Raw genomic sequence first — 20590 nt, 5'->3', positions numbered from 1 at the left:
AAAAATCACCAGCGATTCGCGATTTTGCGATTCAGCTGTGTAGTGGAAAAGGGCCCTTAGGTCAATCATGGCAACAAATAGCTAAAATATTAATTTTTTTTTAAATAAAGTTTCTGCAGCTAAAAATGCTGTCCTAACTTTTTGATCACAGGACCAGAAGCTGTATAGAGAGTCAGTTTCAAACACTGTGGATGGGCCTCGTGTTTGACTACATCATCCTGCACGTACAGATTTGCAAGGAGGGAAGCACAGCTGATCTTTCTACTCTTTCCTGTAGAAAAGACAACCTGCAGTGTGTGAAAGTGCCCTTACAGGATCAGCCTCTCCCTTATAGTGCAAAGGGTGAACAACATGATGTTCGTTTCAAGTAGTCATTAGATCAGGCTTTTTCAACCAGGGTTCCTTGAGTACTCTGCAGGGGTTCCTTAGCATTTTCCCCCATCGTGGGGAAAGTATAATATAGCACACTAGAATACGTGGTACTGTAACAAGAAGCACTAAATAGGGGCCTAAGGAGACAGTGTGAGTGGTAGTGTAATAGGGGGTAGTGAAATAAACAGCTACACATAATTTTAAAGGCCATGCCTCCTGCAAAATAAACGCAGGGGTTCCTCAAGATCCAAAAATCATTTGCAGGGGTTCCTTGAGACCCAAAATTTATTTGCAGGGTTCCTCCAGGGCAGAAAGGTTGAGAAAGGCTGCATTAGATTGTGTATTGTGAAGATGTCACACCACCTCTGCACAGATTCTTGGATGTCATCCAAGTTTCTGTACTACCAGGATCATCATGTGACAGACTTCTATTGTCACCTAATAAGACAGCCAAACAGCTTTGTGCTACTAAAAGTGGCCATACACTTACAGATTTGCAGCAGATTCGGCCATCAGATAGATTTCTGTCAGATGCCTATCAAGTTGAATCTGACAGGAATCTGATGTGTGCCACACACTAGGAACAGATTTACAATAGACTTCAGAATGAAATCTAATGGAAATCGATCTAAATGCATTATTGGACCATTAGATCCAATGCAACTGTAGGGGCCATCACTCTGCTGCCAGCAGCAGATCGACCTAGATTTTCCATCCTGTCAGATAGATCAAATCGATCGAAATCGGCCGCAAAAATCGATCTGATAGAAATTATTTTCAATCGATGCGATAGAATCAATCGATGGCTGAAATCGACCAGTGTATGGGCCCCTTAACCACTTGCCGACCGCCCACAGCCGATGGGCGGCGGCAAAGTGGATCCCTAAAGGACCGCAATACGCCCAAGGGCGTTGCGTCCTTTTCCCATGCCGGGGGAGCGATCGCGTCATTGATGACGCGCGCTTCCCCCGGCAACTGGCTCCGCCCACCCGCCGCAACATCCCGCCGGCCATACGGAAGCGCAGGCGGGATGTTAACCCCGCGATCGCCGCTACAAAGTGTATAATACACTTTGTAATGTATACAAAGTATTATACAAGCTGCCTCCTGCCCTGGTGGTCCCAGTGTCCGAGGGACCACCAGGGCAGGCTGCAGCCACCCTAGTCTGCACCCAAACACACTGATCTGCCCCCCCCCGCCCCCTGATCGCCCACAGCACCCCTCAGACCCCCCCTGCCCAGCCCCCAGACCACTGTTTGCACCCAATCACCCCCCTAATAACCCATCAATCACTCCCTGTCACTATCTGTCAACGCTATTTTTTTTTTTTATCCCACCCCCCCTGCCCCCGGATCACCCCCCCACCCCTCAGATTCTCCCCAGACCCCCCCCCCCCCTCTGTGTACTGTATGCATCTATCCCCCCTGATCACCTGTTAATCACCTGTCAATCACCCATCAATAACCCCCTGTCACTGCCACCCAACAATCAGCCCCTAACCTGCCCCTTGCGGGCAATCTGATCACCCACCCACACCAATAGATCGCCCGCAGATCCGACATCAGATCACCTCCCAAGTGCAGTGTTTACATCTTTTCTCTACCCTAAACACCCACTAATTACCCATCAATCACCCCCTATCACCACCTGTCACTGTTACCTATCAGATCAGACCCTAATCTGCCCCTTGCGGGCACCCAATCACCCGCCTACACGCTCAGATTGCCCTCAGACCCCCCTTATCAATTCACCGGTGCATTTATTACATCTGTTCTTCCCTGTAATAACCCACTGATCACCTGTCAATCACATATCACCCATCAATCACCCCCTGTCACTGCCACCCATCAATCAGCCCCTAACCTGCCCCTTGCGGGCAATCTGATCACCCACCCACACCATTAGATCGCGTGCAAACCCGCCATCAGATTACCTCCCAAATGTATTGTTTACATCTGTTATCTTCTCTAAACACCCACTAATTACCTATCAATCACTCCCTATCACCACCTGTCACTGTTACCCATCAGATCAGACCCTAATCTGCCCCTTGCGGGCACCCAATCACCCGCCCACATTGCCCTCAGACCCCCCATTATCAATTCGCCAGTGCATTAAATTACATCTGTTCTTCTCTGTAATAACCCACTGATCACCTGTCAATCACCTATCACCCATCAATCACCCCGTCACCCCCTGTCACTGCCACCCATCAATCAGCCCCTGTCGCTGCCACCCATCAATCACCCCCTGTCACTGCCATCAATCAGCCCCTAACCTGCCCCTTGCGGGCAATCTGATCACCCACCCACACCATCCGATCGCCTGCAGACCCGCAGTCAGATCGCCTCCCAAGTGCATTGCATCTGTTCTCTCCTCTAAACACCCACTAATTACCCATCAATCACCACCTGTCACTGCTACCCATCAGATTAGACCCCTATCTGCCCCTAGGGCACCCAATCACCCGCCCACACCCTCAGACCCCAGCCCTGATCACCTCGCCAGTGCATTACTTGCATCTATCCCCCCCACTAATCACACCTTGAGACACCCATCAATCACCTCCTGTCACCCCCTAGCACACCTACCCATCAGATCAGACCCTAATTTGCCCCGTGTGGGCTCCTGATCACTCGGCCAAACCCTCAGATCCCCCTCAGACCCCCTTCCGCTCACCTCCCCAGTGCATTGAGTGCATCCATTTTCCCCTCTAACCACCCCCTGAGACACCCATCAATCACCTCCTGTCACCCCCCTAGCACTCCTGTCCATCAGATCAGGCCCAATACAACCTGTCATCTAAAAGGCCACCCTGCTTATGACCGGTTCCACAAAATTTGCCCCCTCATAGACCACCTGTCATCAAAATTTGCAGATGCTTATACCCCTGAACAGTCATTTTGAGACATTTGGTTTCCAGACTACTCACGGTTTTGGGCCCGTAAAATGCCAGGGCGGTATAGGAATCCCACAAGTGACCCAATTTTAGAAAAAAAGACACCCCAAGGTATTCTGTTAGGTGTATGATGAGTTCATAGAAGATTTTATTTTTTGTCAAAAGTTAGCGGAAATTGATTTTTATTGTTTTTTTTTTTTCACAAAGTGTCATTTTTCACTAACTTGTGACAAAAAAATAAAATCTTCTATGAACTCGCCATACACCTAACGGAATACCTTGGGGTGTCTTCTTTCTAAAATGGGGTCACTTGTGGGGTTCCTATACTGCCCTGGCATTTTAGGGGCCCTAAACCGTGAGGAGTAGTCTAGAAAACAAATGCCTCAAAATGACCTGTGAATAGGACGTTGGGCCCCTTAGCGCACCTAGGCTGCAAAAAAAGTGTCACACATGTGGTATCGCCGTACTCAGGAGAAGTAGTATAATGTGTTTTGGGGTATATTTTTACACATACCCATGCTGGGTGGGAGAAATCTCTCTGTAAATGGACAATTGTGTGTAAAAAAATAAATAAAAATCAAACAATTGTCATTTACAGAGATATTTCTCCCACCCAGCATGGGTATGTGTAAAAATACACCCCAAAACACATTATACTACTTCTCCTGAGCACGGCAATACCACATGTGTGGCACTTTTTTGCAGCCTAACTGCGCTAAGGGGCCCAAAGTCCAATGAGCACCTTTAGGCTTTACAGGGGTGCTTACAATTTAGCACCCCCCAAAATGCCAGGACAGTAAACACACCCCACAAATTATCCCATTTTGGAAAGTAGACCCTTCAAGGTATTCAGAGAGGAGCATAGTGAGTCCGTGGCAGATTTCATTTTTTTTTGTCGCAAGTTAGAAGAAATGGAAACTTTTTTTTTTTTGTCACAAAGTGTCATTTTCCGCTAACTTGTGACAAAAAATAAAATCTTCTATGAACTCACCATGCCTCTCAGTGAATACTTTGGGATGTCTTCTTTCCAAAATGGGGTCATTTGGGGGGTATTTATACTATCCTGGAATTTTAGCACCTCATGAAACATGACAGGTGGGCAGAAAAGTCAGAGATGCTTGAAAATGGGAAAATTCACTTTTGGCACCATAGTTTGTAAACGCTATAACTTTTACCCAATCCAATAAATATACACTGAATGGTTTTTTTTTTTATCAAAGACATGTAGCAGAATAACTTTCGCGCTCAAATGTATAGGAAATTTTACTTTATTTGAAAAATGTCAGCACAGAAAGTTAAAGTCATTTTTTTGACAAAATTCATGTCTTTTTTAAAGAATATAATAAAAACTTAAACTCGCAGCAGCAATCAAATAGCACCAAAAGAAAGCTGTATTAGTGAGAAGAAAAGGAGGTAAAATTCATTTAGGTGGTAGGTTGTATGACCGAGCAATAAACCGTGAAAGCTGCAGTGGTCTGAATGGAGAAAAAGGCTCTGGTCCTTAAGGGGTAGAAAGACTGTGGTCCTCAAGTGGTTAAGTTTATGATCTAAAAACTGGTCCAGTTCCAGGCATGTTTCTATAAATCCTGTGTAAGGCCTAGTGCACACCAAAACCGCTAGCAGATCCACAAAACGCTAGCGGTTTTGGGTGCGGATGAGTGATTTTAGTCCCAGTGCACACTGGGCGGATCTTGATGCGATCCGCCGGGTGTTCACTGGCCGCATCCGCGTAGCTAATGTATCTCTATGGGCTGGTGCACACCGGCGGTTTGAGGTTTTAAGCAAACCGCAAACGTGCAGCAAGAGGCACGTTTGCGGCTTGGTAAAAACCTCAAACCGCCGGTGTGCACCAACCCATAGAAATACATTAGCCACGCGGATTTTCAGGCGGATGCGGCCGGTGGATCTGCCCGGTGTGCACTGGGCCTCAGTGCTTCAAACACAGATCTTGTTTTTAACCACTTCCCGACCGCCCACTACACAGGGGCGGCGGGGAAGTGGAGCCCTGCAGGACGGCCTCACCCACAGAGGCGGCGGTCCATTTAAGGGCATGGGCGGAGCGATCGCGTCATCCGTGACGCGATCCTCCGCCGGCGCCTGTCACCGCTCGCTCGCCGCAACATCCCGCCGGCTATACGGAAGCGCCGGCGGGATGTTAACCCCGCGATCGCCGCATACAAAGTGTATAATACACTTTGTAATGTTTACAAAGTGTATTATACATGCTGCCTCCTGCCCTGGTGGTCCCAGTGTCCGAGGGACCACCAGGGCAGGCTGCAGCCACCCTAGTCTGCACCCAAGCACACTGATTTCTCCCCCCCCTGCCCCAGATCGCCCACAGCACCCATCAGACCCCCCCCCTGCCCACCCCCCAGACCCCTGTTTGCACCCAATCACCCCCCTAATAACCCATCAATCACTCCCTGTCACTATCTGTCAACGCTATTTTTTTTTTATCCCCCCCCCCTGCTCCCTGCCCCCTCCTGATCACCCCCCACCCCTCAGATTCTCCCCAGACCCCCCCCCCCCCCCAGACCACCCCCCCCTGTTTACTGTATGCATCTATCCCCCTGATCACCTGTCAATCACCTGTCAATCACCCGTCAATCACCCGTCAATCACCCGTCAATCACCCGTCAATCACCCGTCAATCACCCGTCAATCACCCGTCAATCACCCCCTGTCACTGCCACCCATCAATCAGCCCCTAACCTGCCCCTTGCGGGCAATCTGATCACCCCCCCACACCAATAGATCGCCCACAGATCCGACATCAGATCACCACCCAAATCCATTGTTTACATCTATTCTCTCCTCTAAACACCCACTAATTACCCATCAATCACCCATCAATCACCCCCTATCACCACTTGTCACTTTTACCTATCAGATCAGACCCTAATCTGCCCCTTGCGGGCACCCAATCACCCGCCCACACGCTCAGATTGCCCTCTGACCCCCCCTTATCAATTCACCAGTGCATTAATTACATCTGTTCTTCCCTGTAATAACCCACTGATCACCTGTCAATCACCTGCCAATCACCTATCACCCATCAATCACCCCCTGTCACTGCCACCCATCAATCAGCCCCTAACCTGCCCCTTGCGGGCAATCTGATCACCCACCCACACCATTAGATCGCCCGCAAACCCGCCGTCAGATTACCTCCCAAATGTATCGTTTACATCTGTTATCTTCTCTAAACACCCACTAATTACCCATCAATCACCCCCTATCACCACCTGTCACTGTTACCTATCAGATCAGACCCTAATCTGCCCCTTGCGGGCACCCAATCACCCGCCCACACGCTCAGATTGCCCTCTGACCCCCCCTTATCAATTCACCAGTGCATTAATTACATCTGTTCTTCCCTGTAATAACCCACTGATCACCTGTCAATCACCTGCCAATCACCTATCACCCATCAATCACCCCCTGTCACTGCCACCCATCAATCAGCCCCTAACCTGCCCCTTGCGGGCAATCTGATCACCCACCCACACCATTAGATCGCCCGCAAACCCGCCGTCAGATTACCTCCCAAATGTATCGTTTACATCTGTTATCTTCTCTAAACACCCACTAATTACCCATCAATCACCCCCTATCACCACCTGTCACTGTTACCTATCAGATCAGACCCTAATCTGCCCCTTGCGGGCACCCAATCACCCGCCCACACGCTCAGATTGCCCTCAGACCCCCCCCCCCTCCCTTATCAATTCGCCAGTGCATTAATTACATCTGTCCTTCCCTGTAATAACCCACTGATCACCTGTCAATCACCTGCCAATCACCTATCACCCATCAATCACCCCCTGTCACTGCCACCCAACAATCAGCCCCTAACCTGCCCCTTGCGGGCAATCTGATCACCCACCCACACCAATAGATCGCCCCCAGATCCGACATCAGATCACCACCCAAGCGCAGTGTTTCCATCTATTCTCTCCTCTAAACACCCACTAATTACCCATCAATCACCCATCAATCACTCCCTATCACCACCTGTCACTGTTACCTATCAGATCAGACCCTAATCTGCCCCTTGCGGGCACCCAATCGCCCGCCTACACGCTCAGATTGCCCTCAGACCCCCCCTTATCAATTCGCCAGTGCAATATTTACATCTGTTCTCCCCTGTAATAACCCACTGATTACCTATCAATCACCCATCAATCACCCCCTGTCACTGCCACCCATCAATCACCCCCTGTCACTGCCACCCATCAATCACCCGCTGTCACTGCCACCCATCAATCAGCCCCTAACCTGCCCCTTGCGGGCAAACTGATCACCCACCCACACCAATAGATCGCCCGCAGATCCGACATCAGATCACCACCCAAGCGCAGTGTTTCCATCTATTCTCTACCCTAAACACCCACTAATTACCCATCAATCACCCCCTGTCACTGCTACCTATCAGATTAGACCCCTATCTGCCCCTAGGGCACTCAATCACCCGCCCACACCCTCAGAATGCCCTCAGACCCCAGCCCTGATCACCTCGCCAGTGCATTGCTTGCATCCATTCCCCCCTCTAATCACACCTTGAGACACCCATCAATCACCTCCTGTCACCCCTAGCACACCTACCCATCAGATCAGGCCCCAATTTGCCCCGTGTGGGCTCCTGATCACTCGGCCAAACCCTCAGACCCCCTTCCGATCACCTCCCCAGTGCATGGATTGCATCTATTTTCCCCTCTAACCACCCCCTGAGACACCCATCAATCACCTCCTGTCACCCCCCTAGCACTCCTATCCATCAGATCAGGCCCAATACAACCTGTCATCTAAAAGGCCACCCTGCTTATGACCGGTTCCACAAAATTCGCCCCCTCATAGACCACCTGTCATCAAAATTTGCAGATGCTTATACCCCTGAACAGTCATTTTGAGACATTTGGTTTCCAGACTACTCACGGTTTTGGGCCTGTAAAATGCCAGGGCGGTATAGGAACCCCACAAGTGACCCCAATTTTAGAAAAAAAAAGACACCCCAAGGTATTATGTTAGGTGTATGACGAGTTCATAGAAGATTTAATTTTTTGTCAAAAGTTAGCGGAAATTAATTTTTATTGGTTTTTTTTCACAAAGTGTCATTTTTCACTAACTTGTGACAAAAAATAAAATCTTCTATGAACTCGCCATACACCTAACGGAATACCTTGGGGTGTCTTCTTTCTAAAATGGGGTCACTTGTGGGGTTCCTATACTGCCCTGGCATTTTAGGGGCCCTAAACCGCGAGGAGTAGTCTAGAAAACAAATGCTTCAAAATGACCTGTGAATAGGACGTTGGGCCCCTTAGCGCACCTAGGCTGCAAAAAAGTGTCACACATGTGGTACCGCCGTACTCAGGAAAAGTAGTATAATGTGTTTTGGGGTGTATTTTTACACATACCCATGCTGGGTGGGAGAAATTTCTATGTAAATGGACAATTGTGTGTAAAAAAATCAAACAATTGTCATTTACAGAGATATTTCTCCCACTTAGCATGGGTATGTGTAAAAATACACCCCAAAACGCATTATACTACTTCTCCTGAGTACAGCGGTACCACATGTGTGGCACTTTTTTACACCCTAAGTACGCTAAGGGGCCCAAAGTCCAATGAGTACCTTTAGGATTTCACAGGTCATTTTGCGACATTTGGTTTCAAGACTACTCCTCACGGTTTAGGGCCCCTAAAATGCCAGGGCAGTATAGGAACCCCACAAATGACCCCATTTTAGAAAGAAGACACCCCAAGGTATTCCGTTAGGAGTATGGTGAGTTCATAGAAGTTTTTATTTTTTGTCACAAGTTAGCGGAAAATGACACTTTGTGAAAAAAAACTATTAAAATCAATTTCCGCTAACTTGTGACAAAAAAATAAAAACTTCTATGAACTCACCATACTCCTAACGGAATACCTTGGGGTGTCTTCTTTCTAAAATGGGGTCATTAGTGGGGTTCCTATACTGCCCTGGCATTTTAGGGGCCCTAAACCGTGAGGAGTAGTCTTGAAACAAAAATGACCTGTGAAATCCTAAAGGTACTCATTGGACTTTGGGCCCCTTAGTGCAGTTAGGGTGCAAAAAAGTGCCACACATGTGGTATCGCCGTACTCGGGAGAAGTAGTACAATGTGTTTTGGGGTGTATTTTTACACATACCCATGCTGGGTGGGAGAAATACCTCTGTAAATGACAATCTTTTGATTTTTTTACACACAATTGTCCATTTACAGAGGTATTTCTCCCACCCAGCATGGGTATGTGTAAAAATACACCCCAAAACACATTGTACTACTTCTCCCGAGTATGGCGATACCACATGTGTGGCACTTTTTTGCACCCTAACTGCGCTAAAGGGCCCAAAGTCCAATGAGTACCTTTAGGATTTCACAGGTCATTTTGCGACATTTGGTTTCAAGACTACTCCTCACGGTTTAGGGCCCCTAAAATGCCAGGGCAGTATAGGAACCCCACAAATGACCCCATTTTAGAAAGAAGACACCCCAAGGTATTCCGTTAGGAGTATGGTGAGTTCATAGAAGATTTTATTTTTTGTCAAAAGTTAGCGGAAATTGATTTTAATTGTGTTTTTTCACAAAGTGTCATTTTCCGCTAACTTGTGACAAAAAATAAAATCTTCTATGAACTCGCCATACTACTAACGGAATACCTTGGGGTGTCTTCTTTCTAAAATGGGGTCATTTGTGGGGTTCCTATACTGCCCTGGCATTTTAGGGGCCCTAAACCGTGAGGAGTAGTCTTGAAACGAAATTTCTCAAAATGACCTGTGAAATCCTAAAGGTACTCATTGGACTTTGGGCCCTTTAGCGCAGTTAGGGTGCAAAAAAGTGCCACACATGTGGTATCGCCGTACTCAGGAGAAGTAGTATAATGTGTTTTGTGGTGTATTTTTACACATACCCATGCTGAGTGGGAGAAATATCTCTGTAAATGGACAATTGTGTGTAAAAAAAATTAACAAATTGTCATTTACAGAGATATTTCTCCCACCCAGCATGGGTATGTGTAAAAATACACCCCAAAACACATTATACTACTTCTCCTGAGTACGGCAATACCACATGTGTGGCACTTTTTTGCAGCCTAACTGCGCTAAGGGGTCCAAAGTCCAATGAGCACCTTTAGGCTTTACAGGGGTGCTTACAATTTAGCACCCCCCAAAATGTCAGGACAGTAAACACACCCCACAAATGATCCCATTTTGGAAAGTAGACCCTTCAAGGTATTCAGAGAGGGGCATGGTGAGTCCGTGGCAGATTTCATTTTTTTTTGTCGCAAGTTAGAAGAAATGGAAACTTTTTTTTTTTTTTTTTTTCCTCACAAAGTGTCATTTTCCGCTTACTTGTGACAAAAAATAATATCTTCTATGAACTCACTATGCCTCTCAGTGAATACTTTGGGATGTCTTCTTTCCAAAATGGGGTCATTTGGGGGGTATTTATACTATCCTGGAATTCTAGCCCCTCATGAAACATGACAGGGGGTCAGAAAAGTCAGAGATGCTTGAAAATGGGAAAATTCACTTTTGGCACCATAGTTTGTAAACGCTATAACTTTTACCCAAACCAATAAATATACACTGAATGGTTTTTTTTTAATCAAAAACATGTTTGTCCACATTTTTCGCGCTGCATGTATACAGAAATTTTACTTTATTTGAAAACTGTCAGCACAGAAAGTTAAAAAAATCATTTTTTTGCCAAAATTCATGTCTTTTTTGATGAATATAATAAAAAGTAAAAATCGCAGGAGCAATCAAATAGCATCAAAAGAAAGCTTTATTAGTGACAAGAAAAGGAGCCAAAATTCATTTAGGTGGTAGGTTGTATGAGCGAGCAATAAACCGTGAAAGCTGCAGTGGTCTGAATGGAAAAAAAGTGGCCGGTCCTTAAAGAGAATCTGTACTCTGAAATTCTTACAATAAAAAGCATACCATTCTATTCATTATGTGCTCCTGGTCCCCTCTGTGCTGTTTCTGCCATTCTCTGCTGCAAACCTGGCTTGTAATTGCCAGTTTTAGGCAGTGTTTACAAACAAACTAACCAGCTTCTAATAGGCTCAGCTAAGCAGAGTGTGTTAGTCACACAGAGCCTGCAGGGGGTGTGTACAGCTTCTAGCTAATCACAAGCAGCCCTGCACATTCCAGTCTGACTGCCTCAGCCTGACTGTGCCGACTATAGAGAGAAGATTAGATCATATAACAGAGATAACACAGCTACTGTGCAATTAGGAAAAGCTGCAGTAAGCCAGACCACATTAGAAAAGGCATAGGAACTTATAGCATAGAAGAAATAAAGATAAACAATTTGTTACAGAGTCTCTTTAAGGGGGGTAAAGCCCTAGGTCCTCAAGTGGTTAAGGGTGTCTAAGAGCATTGATTACATGATCGATCATAGTAATCATGACCTCGCAGCAACTGTCATACCCACTGCACCTGTTGTCAGAGACTAAGAGCTAGTTCACATTTCAAACACAAATGGAGACTGCGATTTTGCGGCTCAAAATTTTGCTTTTTGACCTCGATTTGCGACCGATTCCCATTTAATAGATACAAAGCGATGCATGCAGCGTGGTTGCGATTGATACAAATCGCAAACACTGCAGTGAGAATGTATCTATAGGAATACATTAACACTGCGTTTGATGATCGCCGGATTGGTTACGAGATTCTTTCCCTCTAGTGGTCTCAAGTGATCATTTATGATCAATCATTAAGAATCGTTCGTAAATAATAATTGTTCAACAAATTGTATTGTTAGTGGCCACCTTAAAGGTAATTTATCAGGCGACTTGGCAGCTTAACGACTAAAAGCATGCAAATGCAACCGATTTTGGGCCAAAATTGGTCACATGTATCGATTGGACGTGCTGCAAGATGTAGGTCGGACATGCTCAATCAGGTGCGCGGTGGTGATGGCGCATGATATCAGGACAAGCGACTAACGCAACAGAAGCCCCAGCAAGTTTTCCCAGTGTAAAATGTGCTCCCCAGTCCCCCACGCAGTATACTTTACCTGTCAGGTGTCCGCTGCTGGCTCCATGCTCCGTCCACATACCGCCACCCCACGTGGTTGCTGGCGTATACGTGGACATGCCAACAACCACGTGGGGGCATGTGTATGTGGACAGAACACGGAGCCAGCGGCGGACACCAACAGGTAAAGTATACTGCATGGTGCACATTTTACATTAAGGGTGACAGTGCAGGGGGCAGCGAGGTGGCGGATGCGGTGTCAAAAGGCCAATTCTCAAAAGGTTTCATGCTGAAATCGATCGGGAATTGGCCTATGGTGCATGGGCAGACAACAGATTTCTCTCCGATCAGATTCAATCGGACAGAGAGAGAAAGATCTGTCTCTTGGTTGATCTGCCCATACATCGTCTGATGTATTTCAAGCATACTGTGGTATGCATGGCATGCTGGGAGGACTTCCCCACATGAGCAGCAGAATCAGTTTCTTGGAAGTGAGAGCCAATATCTGCAAACTGCAAGCTATGTGTATGCTGCTTGTGTTTCTGCACTGACTCTGCTCAGCATGGCATGCAGTATATACAGTACATTTTGTACAGGAAAACTACCCATGTTTCCCCAAAAAACAAGACATCCCCTGGAAATAAGCCCTAGCACATCTTTTGGAGCAAAAAACAATAGGAGTGTCTTATTTTTGGGGAAACACGAGTTATATCACTTTTTCCTGGTTTCTGAGGGAAAAAGTGGGTACATACATACATACTAAATGTGGGTACACACATCAGAGTCTTTGGGAAATGAAAGATCACAGACCAATTTTACCCCATTACATGTAGTATGAGAGCCATACCTACACAGTCTATTCTATTGAGCTGAACTCCCCATCAGATAGAAATCTTTGCAAGATGCTGCACACAAAGATGCTGTACACATGCAACAGATCAGTATCTGCAAAAGATCTGTTCCTGCAAAAGATCCGTTCCTGCAAAATACATTCATAGGGCTGGTACACACCGAGCGGCTTTTTCAGCGTTTCTGCTGCGGATCCGCTTGGTCAATGTATCTCAATGGGGTGGTGCACACCAGAGCAGGAGGCGTTTTGCAGAAACGAAAAATGCCGGGGTGAGGCATTTTTTGGATTGCGGGTGCGTTTCTGCCTCAATGTCAAGTATAGGAAAAACGCAAACCGCTCTGAAAAACGCCTGTTCAGAGCGGTTTTGCAGGCGTTTTTGTTACAGAAGCTGTTCAGTAACAACTTTACTGTAACAATATATGAAATCTACTATACTGAAATCCGCTGCAGCAATCCGCAAAACGCTAGCAAAACGCCATAGAAAAATAAGAAAAAGCGTTTCAAAATCTGCTAGCATTTTGCGGATCTGCTAGCGGTTTTTGGTGTGCACCGGGCCTCAGTCTATGATATCTGCAGAGCTCATACACACCTTGTTTAACAGACATTCATCTGCAGATCAGACAATCATCTGCTAATCCAAAGATCCATCCTGGTGGATCTGATCTGCAGATGATTGTCCGTTAAACAAGGTGTGTTGTATGGGTAGGGAGTGAAGATGCATAATTATTCTACAATGCAACTGATATAGTGTGAAAGCATCCCTTAGTGGCTCAAGTTTACTGAGCTAGTCATTTTGACAGGATTTTCTTTCCTTAAAACAATGCAAAGAAAACCCCCCCCAAAAAAACTAGATCTAGCCCAAGTACAACCAGTCCAGTTATATTTATTCAGTTTAGTATATTGCTTATGCTTCTTCACTCCCTACCCATACAACACACCTTGTTTAACGGACAATCATCTGCAGATCAGATCCACCAGGATGGATCTTTGGATCAGCAGATGATTGTCTGATCTGCAGATGAATGTCTGTTAAACAAGGTGTGTATGAGATCTGCAGATATCATAGACTATGAATGTATTTTGCAGGAACGGATCTTTTGCAGGAACAGATCTTTTGCAGATACTGATCTGTTGCATGCGTACAGCATCTTTGTGTGCAGCATCTTGCAAAGATTTCTATCTGATGGGGAGTTCAGCTCAATAGAATAGACTGTGTAGGTATGGCTCTCATACTACATGTAATGGGGTAAAATTGGTCTGTGATCTTTCATTTCCCAAAGACTCTGATGTGTGTACCCACATTTAGTATGTATGTACCCACTTTTTCCCTCAGAAACCAGGAAAAAGTGATTAACTCGTGTTTCCCCAAAAATAAGACACTCATATTGTTTTTTGCTCCAAAAGATGTGCTAGGGCTTATTTCCAGGGGATGTCTTGTTTTTTGGGGAAACATGGGTAGTTTTCCTGTACAAAATGTATATACGGCATGCCATGCTGAGCAGAATCAGTGCAGAAACACAAGCAGCATACACATAGCTTGCAGTTTGCAGATATTGGCTCTCACTTCCAAGAAACTGATTCTGCTGCTCAAGTGGGGAAGTCCTCCCAGCAAGCTGAACGCTCCAAACCACAGGAGTGCAATTGAGGATGTGCAGTAACCCTGCAGTTCTTCTTGTCCCTCCCAGTCGTTCCGCTCTGCACCTCCATGGACAGGAGCATTCTCTGCTTGCGCAGTTTGTAAAAAGCGCAACTACGTCTGAACTGAACACTCCCGACCACAGGAGCATGATTGATGTTGCACAATGTGCAGTAACATGTGAGTGGCTCAGTCAGCCAACATTTAGAATTACTAAACTGAGCAGAGCGGAAGGACTGCAAGGGACCAGAAGTACTGCAGGCGGCTGGAAGAAGCCCCGGGAAAGTTAAAGCGGCCACTTTTATTTCACTTTAGGTACCATTAGAGGGCTGGGACCCAATACTGGCGCTTTGTGAATTGCATAATCATGGAAGCGCAGGAATTTCCCAGAGCAATCACGATTTTCACTACTATACCCAAAGATGCCATCACTCTGGATCGTTCCAGGATCAATACCAAACTGTTGAAAGCAGTTTTAGTGGAACCACTCAAACACAGAACATTTATATCACGCTTTTCTCCTTGCAGACTCAAAGCGCCAGAGCTGAAGCCACTAGGACGCGCTCTATAGGCATTAGCAGTGTTAGGGAGTCTTGCCCAAGGTCTCCTACTGAATAGGTGCTGGCTTACTGAACAGGAGGAGCGGAGATTCGAACCCTGGTCTCCAGAGGCAGAGCCTTTAACCAGTACACTATCCAGCCCCTATCCTATCCCATCCCATCCCATCCCATCCCACTCCATGGTAGTGATGGGAAGTCCTGCTCTTTTCAATGAATCGATTCATTCGTATCAATTCATTAAAAAGAACCGAATCATGAACCGAATCATTTGATCCATTTCACTGGGGAGTGTGTGGCTAGCAGTAACTTGGGGCTAGTCACTCCCCTCCCCTGCTCATTGGCCCAGACATCTATTATTCTCCTCCTGGCTCCTTCTCCTTCAGCTGTGTGCATGTGTGGGCCCTTTTCCACTAGCTGCGTTTTTGCAAAAAAAACGCAAAACGCATGCGTTTGCTGATTAGTGCAGCCTGTTTAAAATAATAATCCTGGGTGGCCTTTTCCACTGCTGCGGTCCAATTTTTTAAAAAACGCATGTCTGTGCGATTATGATGCGTTTTGCGTTTCAATGTAAAGTATAGGAACGCATGAAAAATGCATGATTTAACCATTAGTATTTATTTTCAAAAATCAAGACACTTGCCAATCAGAAAAATGCAAACGCATAAAAAAACGCACATCAAAATTGGTCAAATACGCAAACGCATAAAAACATACAAAAAAAATGCACATCAAAATTGGTCAAGGTTTGCGTTTTGCAGTGGAAAAGGACCCTGTGCAGCTGCAGTTCCTGAATCATCCACTGAACTGATTTGTTTCAGTGTGATGAGGCGGATCACTCCACTCGCAGGAAAGAACCAGCTCAAATGAACCAATCACTCATGAACTGGACTTCCCTACTCCATGGGATCCGATGCGAAGTTCGGATCTTTTCAATGATCCGGATGATTCGAATCGGATCATTGAAAAGATCCGGATCTTTGATCCGAATCTCGGATCATTTTACAAAGTAAGCATTGGGGGGGGGGGGGGGGAGAGGGGAGAATGACTAGCAGGACAGGAGAAGGGGAGGGGGGGTGGACACACAGAGAAGGGGAGAAGATGGACAGAGGGAAGGGAGTGGACAGAGAAGGAAGGAGGGACGAGCAGAGAGCAGAAATGTTTGTTTGCACAATACCCACATGCTGCAATCATATGCTTTACATACTGTATATTTCACCTATATGTTCATCTGTATGCTTTGAAAGCAAACGTCTCTCACAGTGAAAGAAAGCATTCCCCAAAGCATTCCCAGAAGTGAAGTGCAGCTGTTTAGAACAGTGCAGGAGGATCATATTGCCCTGCAATCACAGTGCCTGCAAAGTTACTGAGCTGTGCTGAGCTGAGCCAGCTTCCAATGTGTTCATTGTGCACAACTACGGAACACACAGCCTGTAATGAGCAGCACATTACAGCCAGTATGTGTGCTCTACACATATCTGGCAGTGGCACCTATGCCCCTCTCTCTCTCTCTCATCTACCTGTGGCTGTGCAAGGCTGCCTCCCCTTCAACAGAGCGATCCATCTCTGCTCTGCTTCCAGGACCCCGCTGCCCGCTGAGAGGGGGCGTGTCGCTCCTGGCCCCGCCCCTTTTGCGATCCGAATCACTCATTTTGATGATTCGGATGATTCGACTCACAAAATAGATTCGGATCAAAGATCCGAATCGTTCATGATCCGGACAACACTACAGGCAATGAGGCAAAGCAGATTGCCAGCAAGCACTACCAAACTGTGCTTAGTGGGTCCCAGCCCTAAGAAGCATCAGAATAAATATGCTGCAAAGCTGGAGCAGATGCTCAGCTCAAGGATTCTGAGTGACACACTGAGCAGTTTGGTTGCTCTACTTTTAGCCCTGCATTTCACTGGTTTTGGCAAGTCTGCACTGTATGTTCTGAAGCAGCGACAATGCACATGGCTACAAATCCTTAGCAGCAGATAACTGTAACCCCTGCACATATTTTCTTCCAGAAAATGCTAAATTATATAGTAATCATAACAGCAAATGTCAGGTGTATAAAAATAATAAAACAATTGTTATTACCTGCACTGTTAATGAGTGCCAGCAGCCCCAGCAATAACATTGAAGCACTCGTAACAGTGGCTGGCTCTGAGAAGCGCAGCTTCATGCTGGGACAAAACAAGCTGGTTCCTTCTAGCGTCTGATCGTAGAGAGGAAATACAAGCCGTGTTTTAAAAAAAAAACTGACAGCCTGAACACACGTTGGACTGGTTTATAACTTGTATCCTTTCTCAGCACTTCCTAGATTGTCAGCTGACTCATCTCCGCCTTCTTGTCTGAATAGGGCAGTGTACAATAGCTGCTGGATTCAGACTATACAGGGGATTTTTATTTGCTTGTTAGCATGAAATTAACCACAAGAAAAATCCTGTACGCTGTAGCATTAACTGCAAATTATTTGTGCAATTGTTATTACCAGTGCTGCTCATCCGGATTCCGGATATCCGGGTAACCCTGATATCCGAACATTTTTCAGCTATCCGATTCGGATTCTGGATTTCTGCAGAAATCCGGATAGCTATCTGCGGATATTTGGGTGCATAACCTGGATATCCGGATCCGAAATACTGTGACTAAGGAGATGACGTCCTGGAGCCAATCAGAGGGCTCCCAGCAGAAGCCCTAGCAATCAATCACAGAGGGGAACCCTGGCCAGCCCCACCTGACCTCATTGAGCCAATCAGAGGGCTCCCAGCCTAAACCCTGGCACCCAATCACAGAAAGAAACACTGGCCAGCCCCCCTGTATAATAAGGAGGGCTGCCATGAGGAGACATATCGTCCCTTGCTTGTGAATGCTGACTGAGAGACATGCGCCAGTGCTGCTGGCCTAGCAAGGGCTGTACACAGTTATAAACCTAAAGCTGTTCAGTGATTACCCCTTCACTATCACTACACTATTGTTAAATCGTTAATTAGCTTGATTGATTTCATTGTGCGACAGACAGAGTGTGTGCTCCAGTGCTGCTGGCCTAGCAAGGGCTGTACACAGTGATAAGCTGTTCAGTGATTAACCCCTTCACTATCACTACACTATTGTTAAATCATTAATTAGCTTGATGCCATTGTGCGACAGTCAGAGTGTGTGCTGCAGGCATCTGCTATGTGTCTGTGTGTGTTCTGTGCACAGACCAGGCCAGCTGCTGCCTGCTGGCCAGCTATTAGCCTTAGCTAGCTACAGTATAGGTTAGGTTAGAGATTAGGGGATAGGATTAATGTGTTATTGTGTAGTTAGTACTGTAGTACTGCAGTCAGTGCTAGTAGTTGTTAGAGTAGTAGTACTACTGTGTTCACTTTCTACAGAACTGCTGTGAGCAGTGCCAGTGTGACAGTTAGTGTGCTGTCATTTGGCACATGTCACTTGGCACGTGTCACTTTGCACGTTTCACGTGGCACTTGGCACATGTCACGTCCGGCATGCTCCTGGCACACGTTACACCTGCTGCATTGCCCTGCTCCTGCTGCCTGTGCAGCTCCCACCGCCAGGGTGCCACACGCCACTGATACCACCTATATTTAACCCAAAACACAATTGCTGCATACATTTTTGGAGGTGTCTTGGCTGAAAATTGTCATGTCTCAGTTGTGCGGTTGGACTTTGGACACAATGTGGGCAGCAGGACCGCTGTCTGGAACCTAGGCCTGATGTTAATTGACAGCCAAGTCCCCACATCATCAATTAGTGCTCCCCTTTAAAAAAATAATGATGCTACATGCCTCGTTTACCCTAAACAACGCTTTTTAAAGCAATTTAAAGGCCACTTCCGTTTTTTCTATTCGGATATCCGAATCCACCCGAATACCCCAGATACTGAGGTCGGATATCCGAATTGGATCCGGATTTTGAAAAGGGGTATCCGAGCAGCACTGGTTATTACTGATTAATTATTATTACCAGCTTCTGTCCCTTTAAATTAAACATAAACTATGAGAGGAATTTTCCTAACTACAAACCCTATGAAATACTACATGTTTTTGTTATTCTATTAAAACTCCAAAGATATAGTACTGGAAATGGGTCTTAACATTTCTACTTCAACTTGGTGGTGTCCCAAGTACCATCCCCTCCCTCTTAACAAAAATTCTGCCCTTTGAACTCCCTGACAATGTTAATATGTTTGTTTCCACTCCAGAAGTCAATTTATGAACATAGGAAATCCCTTAAAAAGTTCACAATTATTATTCTTTAGTACAGTGTTTTTAAAAGTGCTGACATCTACAGCGTATTTGATCTCCGTAGACACAGTCAAAACACACCTTACAATGAGGTTGTGTGTGAGCTTGTCTAAGCACCTCATCCAAGCTGGGGAATGTTTGGAGAAATTGCTGAACCGTGTGACCCCCAGCACAGGCAGCCTCCAGAATAGGTAGCCAGAAGAAGCCCCCCCCCCCCCCCACCAGTTTAGGTAGCCTTCCAGTACAAGTAGCATCCCACAGTATAGGTAGCCAGATATGTAGACAGAAGTAGCCCCCCCTCCCCCCAGCATGGGTAGTCAAAGAGGCCCCCAGTAATAGATAGCAATCTACCGGTATATGTAGCTAGGTGTGACCCCCTTCCCCCTATGCAGCATTGCACTAGCAAAGGAGTAACTCACCTCTCCAGACTCCACCGATTATTTACCTTACTCCACAGTAATCATTTCTATGATTCCAGTAGTGTCTAACTTCTCTTCATGTAACCCATCAGTGGGTCACATGCAGGGCCAGGCCACCCCAGGGCATGCGGAGGCTCCTCGGAGCGCAGGTCAGGATGGGGCTGTGGTGTTTCAAATCTCAGCCTGTAAATTTTCCTGGCAGTCCAGGAAAAAAAAGTTTATTCCCCCTGTCCTGAGAGACTGATGACTAAAGGGTGCAGAGGGAAAAAGCTTTCTGCTCTCTGCACAATTGTTCTAATGACTGCATCTGCTCAGCCACTGATAAGGAATCATACAAAGTTTTGTAGACAGAGATTTGTAGACAGTCCCTATTCAGTGTGCAGCAGAGTCTTGTATACAGTGCCCTGCCCCCAGCCTCTTGACCCCCTTCCCAAGTGCTGTGTACAGTAGTGATGCTGGAGGAGTCTGCAAATCCAGTTCTGCTACATTGGAGGTGGTCAGAGTGAGTGGAATAGAAAGCTGCGGCTGGGAGCACACTCCTCTGTCAGTTTTCTGTATGTGTTTTCTCCACACCATGTGTGTCTGTATGTGTGAAAACATGCACATTTTATCACAGA

General features: G+C 46.2%; 1 protein-coding gene across 2 annotated transcripts in view; it reads right to left on the bottom strand.

The window, feature by feature from the left end:
- SIAE (sialic acid acetylesterase) overlaps positions 1 to 20590 on the bottom strand; it is a 177596-nt gene that overhangs the window by 143961 nt on the left and 13045 nt on the right. Inside the window, exon 1 of one of the 2 annotated variants that reach the window (XM_068240292.1) lies at positions 17402 to 17606. The exons of the other annotated variant lie outside the window; for it this stretch is intronic. Within the exon in view, the coding sequence (XP_068096393.1) occupies positions 17402 to 17486 (85 nt within the window). The 5' untranslated portion in view covers positions 17487 to 17606. Of the gene's footprint in view, positions 1 to 17401; positions 17607 to 20590 lie in introns of those variants that run through there. 2 annotated transcript variants of the gene reach the window in all.

Source organism: Hyperolius riggenbachi, chromosome 6, assembly GCF_040937935.1.
Source record: "Hyperolius riggenbachi isolate aHypRig1 chromosome 6, aHypRig1.pri, whole genome shotgun sequence".
Classification (NCBI taxonomy): domain Eukaryota; kingdom Metazoa; phylum Chordata; class Amphibia; order Anura; family Hyperoliidae; genus Hyperolius; species Hyperolius riggenbachi.
This window is presented reverse-complemented; position numbering and strand designations above follow the sequence as displayed.